Consider the following 16,178-nt stretch of genomic DNA (forward strand, 5'->3'; position numbering starts at 1 on the left):
AAGTGGCCGGAGCCAGCCGTAAGATCACGGCTGGCTCCGCCCAGCTGTCAGAAGCAGGTTGTCGGCCGGCCAATGGCCGGCCACTAGGCCAGCTTCGGCTTTCAGCACGGCTCAGCCGAGCCGCGGCATATGTGATCGGCTCGACTGTGCCGCTCGGCCGTGATCGGGAGCTGTACGGGCTATTGTGAATAGCCCGTAAAGCACCCCCTCGTTTCTCCTGAACCGAAGGGGTCCTGGGGCCGAAGCTAGCCAAAGGATCGGCCGAAGCTACGGCCAGATCCTTCGGCAGCTTTGTGAATAGACCCCATAAACTAATTAACTTGGCTCCCAAACAGATCATTTCCTTCTCTACATCTTGAGGTTGTTAGAAACAATAGACAAAATGGGAAATTAGTATAAAATAATTGTTTTTGTCCCCATACAACTTGGAAAGAAATGCATTTTCTTTTCCTAAATAAGTCATTTTTAGCAACAACAGACCGTAGTAGACCTTGGAAGTTTCTAATTTAATTAACTTCTGCAACCAATAGTGATATAGAGTAATAACCCATGAAAACCAACCAGTCAGTGGGAAGATTATTTCAGATTTTTTATTATGGTTTACTCACTGATCTTTTCTGTTGACTTATTGAATAAGCAAGTTAGTAACTTCACATAACACTGGTAATTATTTTGAAATACTATTAAAATTATATAAGTCAACCTGTCATTAGTCTATATTGTTTAAAATCATAGTATACACTACCTAGAGACAACTGCGGATACCTGCGCATTTTTGTTGTTGAGTGTCCCAAAACCCCAAAACTTTGGGTGGATATTTATGCAAATAATAACTTAAGCTTTGCAAGTTGAGCTCACCCACAACCTTCCTATTGTTCCATCCATGTGATAAAAGGCCTTAACGATCAATTGGGAGGTGCAGAAGACAGGGTAGGTATTTATTTTTTTTAAAAAGCACCCCAGATTTCAGAGGTCCCAAGACTCTCATGAAGGAATCTATATGCAATATGTACAGATAGCTCTATGTATAGGCATAGCAATAGTTTGGAGCAACACAGAAGTAAAACAGCAATGAGAACCCTTTCATATGTCATTCTTAGAAAATATATGTGCCAAAATTACCTAATCATTAACAAGAATAAAGGAAGTCAATTACTGCTCCTCCATCACTTATTTCCATTTGCTGTGCCCCAATACACCTTGTAGCAAGTAAGTACTGATGTGTTTCAGGATGTCTACTTGTCTTCCAGGCCCTTGCTCTTTGGGACACATATGCCTATATTTGGCTGCCCTTACAACTGCAATGTCATTCTGAGGATTATCTCTTAAAATTTAATAAGTGCAATGTAACATCCTTGAAAAAATTTGGATAAGGTATTAATGTTTACAGAGCTGCGTAGCATTACTCCAAGAGCAATGCAAAATGTTATTTGAATGTCGTGACTTTCTGACCAGGAAAATGTGATGCTTTATAGAATTGCAGTGCTCAGAATAGATCACTTAGAGCAAGATAAAACAAAAGAATGGCCTGCTGTTTTTTTTAAATAAAAATCACTGTGATCGTTCTTATTTATATCTCTGTTTATTGTGTTGCTTGACCGATTTGAGAAAACAACAGTTTCCTTCTCATAAAGTCATGCTATTCAAAAGTGCTCACCAGAACGAAGTTCCCTTTGCTCAGGTGGCTAAATGCAGTCTAATAAGGGAAGCCTCCCCCATAGCCTTGGAGTTGGGGTGCAGGAAATGGTCTCTTGGGGTCTCTTCATGTTCGGATGCTTCCTCCATCATGGCGGCGGGTTGAACACTAGCTTAGCCTCCTGGCCTTGTGACTCCAGAGAAGAACTGTGACTTAGTATATATATACAGATATTTTCCTTTCAAAACAGATCACAGCACTCATTTTCTTCCTTACTTCGCAGAAGTCTGGCACCTTGATTATTTAGGTAGCATCTAAAGTCAGCATACATTTCCTCAGTCAAAATGTTTAATGTTTCCTTTTTTTTTTCAATTTAATTATTTATTATTATTCATTAAAACAAAGAAAAATAATTACATTCTCTTTCATGTAACATTAGGTATCCAATTATATAAATACATGATAACAGTAAGTTTAAAAGACATATTTAACAGCATAAGCCTTAAGAGGGAAAAAAAAGCACGCAAAAAACAGGGAGTAAATACCGTTATCAAACACCCTCTCCCTCCACTGCTCCCCCCCCACTCCCTCCCTTAGTCCCTTTATAGCACCATTGTGTCTATATCACCAGGTAGGTGAGCTGTGGCTTGAAAGGTATGACATTCTCACCACTTCCCAACCGCATCTGTATCGATCCTCTGAGTCCACCCGCTTATTGTAAGGCGTTCGAATGTCCTATCGGGACCCAGGGAGCGTCCAAGGTAAAGTCCATGTTCTGTATCCCTTCTTGCCAATCAGGAAGTGCTGGAACTGGAATTTCCAAAATTTGACAGAATTGATCAAGATCCTCAGGGAATAGAAGAGTCGCCATTTTCCCGTTTTTTCGGGCCAGGAGGCAGGAGGGAAACCCCCATCTATAGGTTATACAACCAGAATCCCAGCATGTTTAATGTTTCAAAGACATATAAATCTAGGTATCTCTGCATTAGGGCTCGTTCACATATCCAGTGCGTTCCTACACAGTTATTGGCTGGAACGCACTGGATCACATAATTCAAGCCTCCCACATTCTGTGGCGGTAGGGGGCGTAGGGTGCCTTCAAAGCCAATGGCACCCCAGCCACACCTCCCACATCTGTTCTTGGTGGAGTTACAATATTACAGTCTCTAATTACTGGAGGTGAGGAGACAGAAACAGTAAGGAGACAGAGAAATGTGTCCTACAGCAGCTCACATAATTTTCCCAGATTGCACTTCTTAGCCTAGTTACAACTATTTGCCTGGAATTGAAAAAACACATTTTAATGATAAAAGTTACAGCCTTTGCTCATACTTCATATTGTAATATGTCAGGGATTTCTTCATGAAGGCTTGTAAAGTTATTTGATAGTTCCACTTTTAGTGATTTTAAAGTAGTCGTGAGGTAATGTTCAGGGTACATTTTTAAAATGAATAGTTTTGGTGAAAGATGTTGAAATAGAAAGGAACTAGCAATGGAGATGGGGTATTTGTCAGAGTGTAGTCAAAAAGCTTGTATGAATGGTCATTATGTTATGCAATTCTACATTAAGAAGTTAATCATACTTAAAAGGAAAATAATTGCTAGTAATTACTTAATGTCTCTCATTTCCTGCTCTTTCTACTTGAAGCACAACTTGCTAGTACACACTTTGCACTAATTACTTGTGCGGTGCTACCCTGAGAAGATATGTTTGGAATACACTCTGAGTTGAAACTTTTTAATTCATTTGCAACCTTATAACCTTTGCAATCTTAGTCCTCTGTGGCAGGGTGCTGCCGCCCCCACCACACACACACACACACACACACACACACACACACTCATCAGTTGGATGTATTGCTTTAAAGCATAAACTGTACCTTTTTGCACCTATCTAAATTATTTTGGAGCAAAAGATGTACACAAAAACAAATACGTAATTATCTATGAAAATCATAATTACTGCCATGTTTCATATTCCTAAATTGTGTCACAGGCTCAAAAGGAATTGTTAATGTTTTGTATGTTGCAAAAATCAATTGATGTAGACAATATTAAACTGGACCTTTACCCCCTTTGACTAAAAATCACCTCAGCATACAGCTCTGCATGCTGATTTGAAATGATATTACATTTATTAGCTAAACAAACGTATTTTTATTTTACTTACAATTATTTTTTTTCTACTTCCTGGTCTTCTTTGGCACAAATTATGTAAGGTGCCCAAGTGTTGCATCCTGGGAAGGTTACATGAGCATAGCATTGCTGGGAAATCTCATCTGTAATCTCATGAGATCACATGGAAAGGCATTTTTTCCCCTGAAAGGATGTGTATGGCCAAATGTCTTAGTCGCATGTGCCAGAGTTCCAGGAAGTAAAGGGAGATCTAGTAATCTTCCCTTAGTTAACATGGGCACTGTGAGAAGAATGGGAAAGAAAAGAAAAATAAGGTATGCAAAAAATAAAAAGTCTGCAGTTATTTATACATATCTGTTTGTAGATTGTCAGTACTGAACCTTTCTAAAGGTGCCTTTGCTGTTATTTTGAAGATTTGGGTAAAGTTCCTTTTTAAGTCTATTCTGCAATGTGCTGCAGTTAACTCTAGACACAACAAAGAAACGTTTTATGCATTGGACACTGAATATCCTGAATGCCTGCAAATAGATATTGGGACTTTTTTATTACCCCATTATCTAGCTGTCCCCAAAGTGCTAGCCCCTACCCACAATGTCTCCATCAGCTATCCATCAGCTATCCATGCGTGCATGTTCCTGGCTGCACCTACAGCTAGCTGTTTGCATCCATAGACACACACAGCTTCTGGTAGGCCATGCCGCTGCTCTCATAGTCACAGTCTGACTGAAAGCAGAAGTAGCCTATCGCTCCTTTGCCCTCAGTACTCTCCCCTACAACCAGGTAATTTGGGGAATGCTGTGTATCTTCCTGGTCCTGGTGGAGTAGACAAGCAACCACAAGTAAGGGAGGGGGACAGGGAATAGAATGGTACTGGGCATCATACCTTAATACAGAGAATGCATTAGGGTAAAAAAACACAAAGCCTTTAGCACTACTTTAAGTGAAAAAAGTTTAACAAAATAAAATAAAAAGCATGAAAAAGTTACATATGCACTCTGGAGTGAGAGCAATCATTCTTGGGCTATCATGCTATCATGGTTATCTCCAAAATAATATCTGGTAAAGACTTTTAAAGCATTGCATATGGGCAATTTTGGGTACCATAGTTTTTCAGCACTTCATGAGTGCACATATTTTTGAGGTGGAATATCGATTTACTCAACGTAACCTCATCTTTTATATTTTACCAAAAAAGAGGGAATTATATTGTGTTTGTCTGCACTAAAATAATTTCAAAGCCCTTTTTACTTAAAATTTGGGTTTGCTAAACAGCTGTGCTCATAAAACATTGCCACTATTTTATTCCAAAGGGTCTTCAGAAAATATATGATATATAATTTTGGGGGGAAGGGGCTAAGTAATCCTCAGGCCTAAAATGTGCATTTTAAAATGTATGCAATTAAACAAGGGCAGTGAAAGGGTTAAAATGACAGCAGATAACTTTAGATGGAAAAATCAAGGGTAAAATTAGGACTACGCTCTTCTAATATGGTATTAAGAGTGTCCAAGGCATACTAATACACATAATCCATGATAGAACTTAAAAGGGAACTGGATGAAGGCAAAGGTTTGATAACACAATAGATTGACAAAATGTCTTTTAGGAGTCAAGGTTCTGACAAATCTGTGAAAAATGATTAGGCCTGAGGTGGGAGCAAAAGTTAGACCTTAAGAAAATAGCTGCTGGTGAAAGATCAGTGTTAGAGAAAACATAACTCTTGATAGTTACATTTATACAACTTTGGGTTGTTTCGTGCCCCATAACCCCCTACAGGCCCATCTTACAGTTTTTTTCCATTTAGTGCTTAGTGGGGTTTGGTTAAAAATGTTTAGATTTAGGAATCACCTCAGGGATCTTAAATCCAAAAGAGAGGGGACAGTAAAGAGAGACAGCTGGAGGAATCTCACAAGTATTAGTACAGGATTATCTTTCCAGCTAATCTGCTTTGAGTGCCCAAAAACAAAAAGGATTTCGATGTTAATTTTGCCCCTTTCATCCTATTCTTGTTTATCATCTGCCACCCCCTTTTTTTTATCCTATCTTTTTCTTTTTCAATATTAATTTTTATACTCCATTATCTGTTAATACAGATAAAAGTCCTTCCCTTTTATTCATTTTTATTTTGCTCTATGTGGTTTCTATTTTAAATAGTCATAATGTGTTCAGTACTCCTTCCAGCTATTGCGGTAGGTGCTCTTCCATTAAGAGAGTGCCTGATCGCAGAGCACCAGCTGCTGCAGGATGTCACTGACAGTGACTGCTCTGACAGTTCTTGGAGACTCAATTTGTTATAATGCCTCCTTCTGAGGCTCATTTGGCTCCCCTCCCCTGATGCTATGGAACAGCCTGGGTGCTATTTTATCCCCTCTCTAACTTGTAAGTACTGTGGAGGCACTCCACTATTTAGGATACAAACTCAGCTCCCCCCTCCTTTTTTGTACTAGCTTTGGATGTGTTTGTATTTTTTTTCCATTGGTGTCCACCTCAGAAAATCCATCTTGGCTTGTGTCCTCTCCTATTACCAGCTACCTAGTGATAGTGCCTCAATGTTTGTTGGCGAGACCTGGTGCACCTTGGGATAATTTAACCTGATGATATGCCCCAATAAAGTAACTTCATTGTAAGTGTATTTTTGTTTTAATTATATATTTATTAAAGTGAATTTATCTGAACTGCACTACTTCTGTTGTTATGTTCTGCATGTATATGTTGCCTTTGGATATACACAGTGTGGGGGGTGTTAGCTCAGCAGTGGGTGGGTGTGACTCCGTGGGTGAGTTCACACCACAGAAATTGGGCATAGCAAACAATGATCTCTTCAGGTGAAAACACATGTGCAGTTTATTTACACTATTTACAAGGAAAATTTGAACAAAACAAACAAAACATGAAAATAAATCCTTGCCTTTTGGCCACTTACTACACACACTGTTTCCCTCACTAACAACTAGGTGCAACCTTGTGCTGGCCCTAGCACCTATCTCCCTATTCAATAAACGGCCACACAGACTGTGTTTCACCGCACAAGTTTTGGTCTGTTTTCTTTATCACCACACAGGTAGGTAGAAAACTCCCCAGTCTACTCAGGCATAAAACTGGTTCCAGGGTGGAGCAAATCTCTGAGCAGTCTGGGGGTTCTTATAGAGGCCCAAAGAGCGAGCTTACTTCACCTGGGCTCATTACCTCTACCATTCCAGCACTCCCAGCACTCCCTATAGTGGAATAAATCTGCACACAACCTGAAACTGGGACACACATACTGTATATGCCATCCTGGATACACCCAGGTGATTTTACCTGCCTGCTGTCACAACAGAGATTACAAAGATATGCTGATTTGCATTGATACCAGTGTAGTGTGGGTTATTTGAAGATTTTACATAATAAAATGCATTATACCCCCTCATATTGGCCACAACAGACCAAGAAACTGAAGTGCAGAGATCTCACCAACAGAGAGCTTCTATAAAAATTGAAAGATCAATTTTATGTTGGTTCATCCTTTGAAATATGTTTATATCAAGAACAGAACATGGTGTCAACATAATTCTACTATTCAAAGGATAGATAGCATTAAAACACCAAAAAATCATCCATATATTTCTGGCATATTGGAGTTTCCATTGTGGCTTGTGTGAAAATCGGATAATAACTTCTTTGCGTGCACAGTTTAAGGAATGCTTTGTTCATGTCATAAACTATACTTAACAAAATGTCATATATCAATCTGACTAAACCCGTAGAGTTAATATAACCTATGAATACCATGAGAACGCTAATATCTTGTAGAAATGGCTGCAAACATGGGATATTTATGATGACAATAAAAGAGCTGTCTAGATGACACTTTCATGAGCGATAAATGTATATAGTGTAGGATTATTTTGGCAATCATGCCCTTTACACTACAGAACAAAATCCACAGAAAAAGTTCATGAACACTTAGAAAACATAAACCTAAATATCATTTTATCTTCTATTCTATTTATTGTTTTCTAGACTTCTAATATTTTAAATTCAATTGTTTTCCTTTTTCACATTGTAGTGATACCCTAAAACATTAATAGGGAGTTTTACTGTAAGTAGAAAGTCTAGTTAGTATTATGGAACAGACAATAATGAGGTGATTATTAATTAAACAGGGTTTTGGGAACTGAATGAGGAAAGAGGGAAAAAAAAGACTACCATGAAAGATGTAATTAAAATTGAGCATTATGCTCCTGTATCAAGTGATGATTTATGAGTCTTATTAATTGTCATACTTTTTTCTCACAGGCCCAGTGGGAAGGACTCACCGGACGGATCGTGTTTAACAAAACCAGTGGGCTACGAACAGATTTTGATCTAGATATCATAAGCCTGAAAGAAGATGGCCTTGAAAAGGTATGGGTACATTTAACTCAGTGCTTTGCATATCTCTCTTACCTTGTTCTATGGTTGCAAAACCTTTTAAGATAGCCTTTATTTCAAGGTCACTAAGAACTCATTGACATCATAATTCCTAAAAGGTCAGTCAAACAGATGGTACTAGCATATTCATAATTACATAATTTTGTCTTAATTGATCCATTATGTTTTCTTTCTGTTTCATGAATATATTGAGGAATACTATACAATAGAGCAGGATATTGTACACTCAATCTCTGTATAATTAACTTCTTGGAAGTGAATGGGAGCTTGGGGCAAAGAAAATTAAAACAGCAGAATTTTTGCTTGGACCAGCCACTCTGACTCTTTGTTCTATTTTAGTAGAGAATGAAAGAGGAAATGTGACTCGTTGCTAAGGGCAGCGTGTGACAATATTGAGGTCTGATGAATCCCTGTATGAGGAGCATAGGGGAGTCATACTGAACACCATGCCACCCATTGTTTTTTTTTATTCTTTATTTACGAAAAGACAGGAGGATAGCAACACACACTGGTACATGAATAGTGGTATAGCTCAACTTATAAATGAACATAGACAAATTAACAGGTAGGAGTAATGGCACAGATATTTAGCATACTTCCATGTACATATCAAGAACAACCTTGTTGAGAAAACCATATCCATGAAGACCATCGAGGTATAGAAAGTGTGACATTTCCTCCTATCCGATTTTTTACAAGAATAAGCAATAGTAGAAGAAGGTGAAGCATAGAGAAAGTAAATCTTAAGGGTAGACAGAAAGAAAAGTAGAAAAGAAAAAGAAGGGGGTAGAACTGCTCCAGGAAAGGGAAGGATACGTGGATGATTAAGAGAAATTAGAGAGCCAAAGAATGTTTGAGAAGGAGAGATGAATAAGAAGAGGAAAAATAAATAAATAATGAGAAAATAAAAAAAGGGGCTCCATCCAGGGGATGAAGCCACCGACACAATCTAACATCTAAAAACACGCTGCCACCCATTTTTGCCAAAATTTGCAAGTGGGTAATAAAAATGGTCAGATTTAAATCTAATGTCTATGCTAAGCATTCATGGGAGGTGACACTGTGACAAAACACATCCCAGCTTAAGAGACATTTAAAATTTAACATGAGGCCAGCTACAAAAGGATATAGAGTGTCATAAACCTCCAGTAGCAGTGTCTTTAAAAGATTTCTAATGAGCCCTGATATAAATGGCCAGTTGTCAATAGTCGTGCAAAACTGATAAGTAATACTCATCCTGAGTCTGGTTTTTTTTTTTACTACCAGGGACAAACTTTATACACAATTTATTATTCCTAGAGTTATAGTCATAAAAAGTTATCATATTAATGGAAGAAAATATACAATTTAGTTAGACACCAAACACACCTATATTACAAGGTACAGAAGGCTACTAGGCACAGACTTCTGGGAGGAAACATAGATCAGCAATATAATATGTCTGTTTTTTTATAAATTCGTATGTCATTCTGCTAAATTATATGTTGGCTGTGGGATTGTGAAGCTCTGACAGATGGAAACATAGATGTATTTAGAATAGTTAGTGTTAAGGGTGTGCCTCCTAAGTACAATAAAATACTGCCTAGGCTCCTTCAGCACATTCCTCGGATTTGTTTGATTGGTTGTGTTAATTTTGTAATGCCCTCTTTGGGGACCAGAGAAGATAACTGCATTTACAGATCGGAGCTCTCTTCTTACCATCAAAACAATGCAGGAATACTTAGAGTCATTTATGAGAGCCGGTGACTCTGTTATATCATATTGGACTTACTCTGCAAGTCTTTTCTTTCATAAAAACAATTTTTAAAAATCCTTAAAGAAAAACTCCAGGAGGATACTAAGCATTAACAATCTGCCACCTTCTGTCTCTCTCTCATCTTTACAATTTACTAGTTCACTGAGTGCTGATAGTATAGCTCTTGCTATACTTATAGCACTTCGATACACTTACTGTTTTGTTTATCTGATCCAGCGGCGCCATCCGCTTTCGTTTCAGCACCCCCACCCATTGGAAGTTGGGGCATTTTTGCTCAGGAGTGTCCCCTACATGACTTTAACACAAAGGGGTACACAATAATATGTAACCTGATGCAATCCACAGTAATGTAGCACAATACAGTAGTAAATGGGGGTGCAGGGATAAACTACACATGATGTAACCCATCACACTGCTATTCACTGTAATGTAGCACAATTCAGAACAATATATAGAACTGTAAAGCTCTGTAAATGGCACTTCATGGCCATAACTATCTCTTCCTAAAAACACTCTGTCAGATATCCATTTCTGCTTTAACACACATTGACAAAAAGCTGCTGGGAACTCTGACTATTATAGGGAGAGTGCTCACACATAAGAAAACTCCCATTATTGGTCCTTCCAAGCCACCCCAACTACAGTTCAAAGGCCAGGATGTGCATGATTGGTAATCAGTTGCTATGACATTGAACAATTACATTAGTTTGATGGAAGAACTCATGATTGACCGGAACCTATTGCTCCTTACTACTGGTTGCTCCCATCTTGGATGTGATATCAGCAGCCACAGCAGTCTTAGGGCCTGTTCACATGAGATCAGGTCCTGATCAGGTCCTGATCAGGTCCTGATCAGCAGACGTGGAGCTGCTGATGCATTGCGTTTTTGGCTGCGTTTTGGCCGCTTTTTGGATGCGTTCCAGCAAAAAAAAAACAACATTTTTTTTGCTGGAGTGGGGCTGTTAGTATGTTAGCTGCAGCGCAGTGCATTTTTGATGCGTTTTTGACGCGTTTGCGTATCCGTTCCGTTTCCGGACCTGACAAAATGTGACATGCAGTATTTTTTCTGTCGTAAGCTGAACGGACTGCGCACGTGAGAACTGGAGCCCATAAAACACATAGGGATACATTGGGATGCATTTTGAGTGCAGCAGCGTACGGAGCCGGTCAGCACACAAAACGGACGTCGTGTGAACAGGCCCTTAGAGCTGTTACTCAAGTGACACACTGTATTATTCAATGTAGGAAGAGGAATCACCAGCACTCAGTAGAATAATCCAACATGTCCATTTATTGGACATAGACGTCACACAATCACAAGGCTCTTGTGATTGTGTGATGTCTGTGTCCAATAAATGGACATGTTGGATTATTCTACTGAGTGCTGGTGATTCCTCTTCCTACATTGTGTCTGCACGGTGCCATCCGTGTTCATCACTACAAGCACCATTGTCTACACAGGCCTGGATTGCTGCAAGGTGTGCAGAGGATTTCCCCTTCTATCCACACTGTATTATTCCACATCGCTTCTCCCCAGCAGCTACACTGAAGATTATGCAGGGAATTGAAGAGAGGGCTGGAGGAGTTGGACCAGCACAAAGATTACTAAGACGCTCCCAGAATAGGCTATGGTGTGCAAGGAGGAAGTGGGTGTGCTAGGGAAATGACTCTGCAAGAGTAATAAAATGTCTTTCAAGTTTAAAGGCATAATTAAGTGTAAATAAGGCACAACTGCAAATAAAAAATAATTTATGGAAAGGAGAGCATTGCGAATAAGCATTTAAAATACTTGATTTTGTGTGTTTACCTACAGGTTTTTTTAAGTTGTAGAGAAGACTAATGAATGAATTGCACTTTTCATTTTGTGAACTTCAACAGAAAAACAGTAGCTAGCCCTTACTAAGAGCAACATGGATATATAATGGGGAAATAGCTGCAGTTAATTTGAAGACCATGTGAGAATATACAAGATTCCAGATTGCCAGTTCAGATCAGCACTAAAGCTTAATCCCACAACAGCAGTATCTAATTTGCTTTTTTTCAAAATCAGGGTAGCCCAATGCTTTGTAAACAAATGTCAGAATATAGGAAAGAGAATAAAGATATTTGAAAAATCAGTATGGGGATTTTAGTTAAAACTTAAATCAGGCATTAACTGCAATTTATGGTTCTACACGGCATGGACATTTGTACTTAGAGCACCGATGTTTATTGACTGCTTGTTAGGCAAAATTATCATAATACATGCACTAATAATGTGGTGGAAAGGACAGAAGTGAAACTCTTAGCAACCTGATCTTCTGGCATTGCAAATACACTCCGGGACTTTCAGAGTTCTAATGCAAAAGCATGTTCCAATGTTAGCCTAGTTTTAGCCGGGTTCATCTTTTCACTTTTTACATCAATTCCCTCCTTTTATAATTCTTAACTTTGCTTTGTCATTGTCGCCATGTGACATTTTGTATTCTGCTGGTTTAAAATATTTTATGTACATATAGGAGCTGCTATGTGTGCAAAAAATGATCCAAGTAACACTTACAGGATAAGAAAGCCCTAGTCAGAAAACCCTCAAATCAGAAAAAAAACTGCAGAAACAAATAAAATGTTGAGTTTATGGTAATTTTATGATAAGATGCTGTATAATTCTAAAGGCAATATGGGCGTAAAGGAAGAATCTATTATTTATTTTACTGGATGAAAGTTGAAATGTCAGCTTAATACAGTGGTATGAAAAAGCCTAATATTGTCCAATTGTAATTTGAGTTATGTAGGAAGCCATTTGATTCTATTGTATATTTAACATTGGGTCCATTAATGCAATTTTTTTGGCATTTGTACTTATGTTTTTATATACTTGTGTTTGAAAATAAGCATTTACTATCCGCAGCACCGGTGCCCTTTTCTCTGTGGGAACCATTTTTCTTTCTTTCAGAGTACTGTCACGTTCACACTAAATACCTTTTGGTTTTGTAGTCTTTCCTAACAAATAATGATTTTACTTATTTATTTTCAGAAAATAAATGACATTCCTTTGGTAAATTGGTTTAGTAAAGTAATTATAGAGATTCATTTGAAAGAAACAGGGAATAAATAAATCAAAAAATGTTTCAGAGATAACCCAGAGATAGGTTCCAAGAATTAGTGCAACCCCAGATATCAACAAACATATAAATAACTAAAAGGCTTATTCACTGAGTGAATAACCGAGCCAAAGTGAACCGAGCCGAACAGCATTTAGCTATTCCCTTCAGCTCTGTACGGCTGACATCACCGCTAGCTCCGCCCCGCGGTCTTACATGTAGCGGGCATCTGCCAGAGGCTTTGCGCAGATCCGGGAAAAAATGAAAACAACAGAGAACTCTGCTCTGTCATTGAAGGACAACAACATGGAATAGGTCATAGCTTCCACTTCTATTATAGAAAATGGTGGCAGCAGTCTTCATACTAGATAGATCCCATTACACGAGATGCTGCTGATGACATCGGAGATTTCTTTAGCATTTTCCCAGTGCCCTAGCTTTACTGCAGGACATTTACAAAGCCCATGAGCTGAGTTGACCAGTACAGCCAGTTGTTCCAGCACCAGGAAACAGGAAAAAAGTCTTCAGGAAATCTCGATCAACTGGTAAGCCAGTCACAATTTATATAGGTCCTGTAAGATTAATTAATATCCTAAAGACATTTATAACATTCAGAGAATGGATGGCAAGTGGTTAAATATTCCCTTTCAAGGAAATTAATTCCTGGAACACTTCATAACCATTGAATATTATTTAAACCATTTCTTCTTTAAGGTAATTACATAATGTTCTATTTATATTAAAAGTATCTCTCTCATTAATATATCTATAAAGAGGTATGCATGTGACATTTTTGGGTGAGATTTCTTTTTTTAGAGAGGAAATGCAATTTTGTAGCCCCAAGGGGAAGACTTAGTATTGTTTGTTGAATTAATTTACATGTTGATTGAATGGAAGTGACTATTTTCTGTAGCAGCTGAGGACTAGTAATAGCCGTTTATAATAAAACTGTGTTGCTGCTGAGAAGAAGCATTTAGCACAGTGGAATAGTTGTGCTGAACTTAACAGCCAATCCTGCAGCAGAAGTAACGCCATTAGAGGTTCTGTAATTGTAAAGTGACCTACACATTTGAAGGAGAGTAACATGATTGGACTAATTTACTAAAGGAATACATTGTGTGAATATTCACTTCAATTATTCAGTCATGTTCAGATGAAATAAGTCAACAGGAATTTGTTTTTCACATGACTGGATAATTGAAATTAATATTAACACAATTTATTGTGTTATTATTTTCAACTTTTTTTAGTAAATCAGCCTCAGTATGTCTCAAATAAACAAAAAATGGGTGCCAATAGCAGATGATATGGTAATTTGTTTAGCTTATTTAAAGAGTAATTGTTATATTTCTAGACTTTCCAAAGCTCATTTGTGAACATCAACTCCTCTTGAGCATGGTACTTAATAGTATTAACTTTTCTTTGAAATTACAATGGAACAAGATAATGTATCCACCTTGTGATTTATATTTACACATATAGCAACTACACTTTTAATTCAGTCTAAAACATGATAGGGCCCTCTATACCAAAAAATAGCTTCTCCCACTAAACATGGCTCCATTGTCTCCATAATCTAGCAGCTTCTCTGCTTGCTGTCCACCTGGTGCCCTCGATGTTATCTTATGTTATAGCTGGTACTGATGTGATGGTAGAACAATGACCTGTGAGTGCTGTTCAGTCCTGGAAGGATGCTGTCCCCCTGATGTTGGAAGAAGGAGTAGAAACCAGAAAAAATGTTAGTGGTTTGAATAAAAAAAAAAAATACCCGGATGGGAGGGCTGGGGGGAGGGAAAGAGACTGATGGTGTTGGAGTCTATAATTCCCAATTCATGGAGTTCCAATTTAAACTTTTTTTTTCTGTAGGAATGGATACCATTAAAGCTAAACTCCAGTCACATGTAAAAAAAATCATCAATTAATGCAGTTATGCACGAAATATAGAAAAAACATTAAAATGTAACTTGTGCACATGTGCTGACAGGGAAAAAAATATTTCATGCTGCTATTGTTTAATTGGACAGTTAGCAAGCTGGGAGTTTATTTTGACTCATGACCAAGGTGTTTGCAGAAGAGGTAAAGGGACTGACTATACTGCCTGGCTGGGGTGCCTGGATTTTACAATATTGCAGGTAAAATAGTTCTCCTATATTTAATTTTTTTATTTTTTTAAATCAGATCGTGTTTATTAAACAGTTTTACAAACAGATCACAATACTGACAATAACATAGTACAGACATAATGAAAGAAAAGAAAAAAAAAAAGAAAAAAAACCCCACCAAGAAACACAGAACTTTCACCAAGTACCAAACTAGCACCTTGTGGCGCGCGGACCCGAAAGAAGTATGTAATTACAGATGTACGGTCGTACAATCCATACTTGATGCATAGAGTTATGGTAAGCATTTGCATATGCATAAAGGGCAGTATCAGTGTGAAACAGATATTTAGTACATGCTAATACCAAAGAGGAAGCCATTACCCAGAAAAGGCTACGGCTACCGGGATCTGAAGCTCAGCCAGGGGGACCAGATCAGGAAGAATTTATTTTCTAGCCCTCTCCGTTGGTATGTCACCCGTTCAAAGGCAGTGATCCTATCTAGTTCCAGCACTCAGACACAGTAGGCGGGGAGTGCGATATCCATTTACGGGCGATAAGTCTCCTAGCAGTAAAAAGAGCTCTATGGACAGCTGTCTTTAAATTAGTAGTCAGACTGAGGGCTTCTATGCCCCCTAGCAAGAGGGATCAATAGAGACATCAAAAATTGAATTAATCAGTGCGACTACTTGGCCCAGATATCTGACCAGCTTGGGGCATCTCCATAGTAGATGTATTAGTGTGCCCTGTTGGAATCCGCATTTTGGACAGGACGGATCATCTCGAACACCTATCTTAGTCAAAAATTCAGGTGTACGATACGACCTGTGTAGAATGAAAAGCTGAGTGAGGCAGTGGGTTGCAGACATGGAGGTCAGGGTTACATTAGAAAGGATATCTTCCCATAGCTCATCTCATATATTTATTTCAACAGTGTGTTTAGCTGCTTGGAGTTCATTTTGGAGTTCATATACATACATATATGAACCTAGCTACATATAGCTCTGCACTCCCATTATAATGGGGTTATATATAACTTGTGTTGGAGATTATATATATA

At 38.3% G+C, this 16,178-nt stretch overlaps 1 protein-coding gene across 1 annotated transcript in view; it reads left to right on the forward strand.

Moving 5' to 3' along the window:
• GRIK3 (glutamate ionotropic receptor kainate type subunit 3) overlaps positions 1 to 16,178 on the forward strand; it is a 452,956-nt gene that overhangs the window by 304,556 nt on the left and 132,222 nt on the right. Inside the window, exon 8 of the mRNA XM_018564116.1 lies at positions 8,049 to 8,156. Coding sequence (XP_018419618.1) covers positions 8,049 to 8,156 — 108 coding nt within the window. The remainder of the gene's footprint in view (positions 1 to 8,048; positions 8,157 to 16,178) is intronic.

This window comes from Nanorana parkeri, unplaced genomic scaffold (assembly GCF_000935625.1).
Source record: "Nanorana parkeri isolate BGI_ZX_2015 unplaced genomic scaffold, ASM93562v1 scaffold726, whole genome shotgun sequence".
NCBI lineage: Eukaryota > Metazoa > Chordata > Amphibia > Anura > Dicroglossidae > Nanorana > Nanorana parkeri.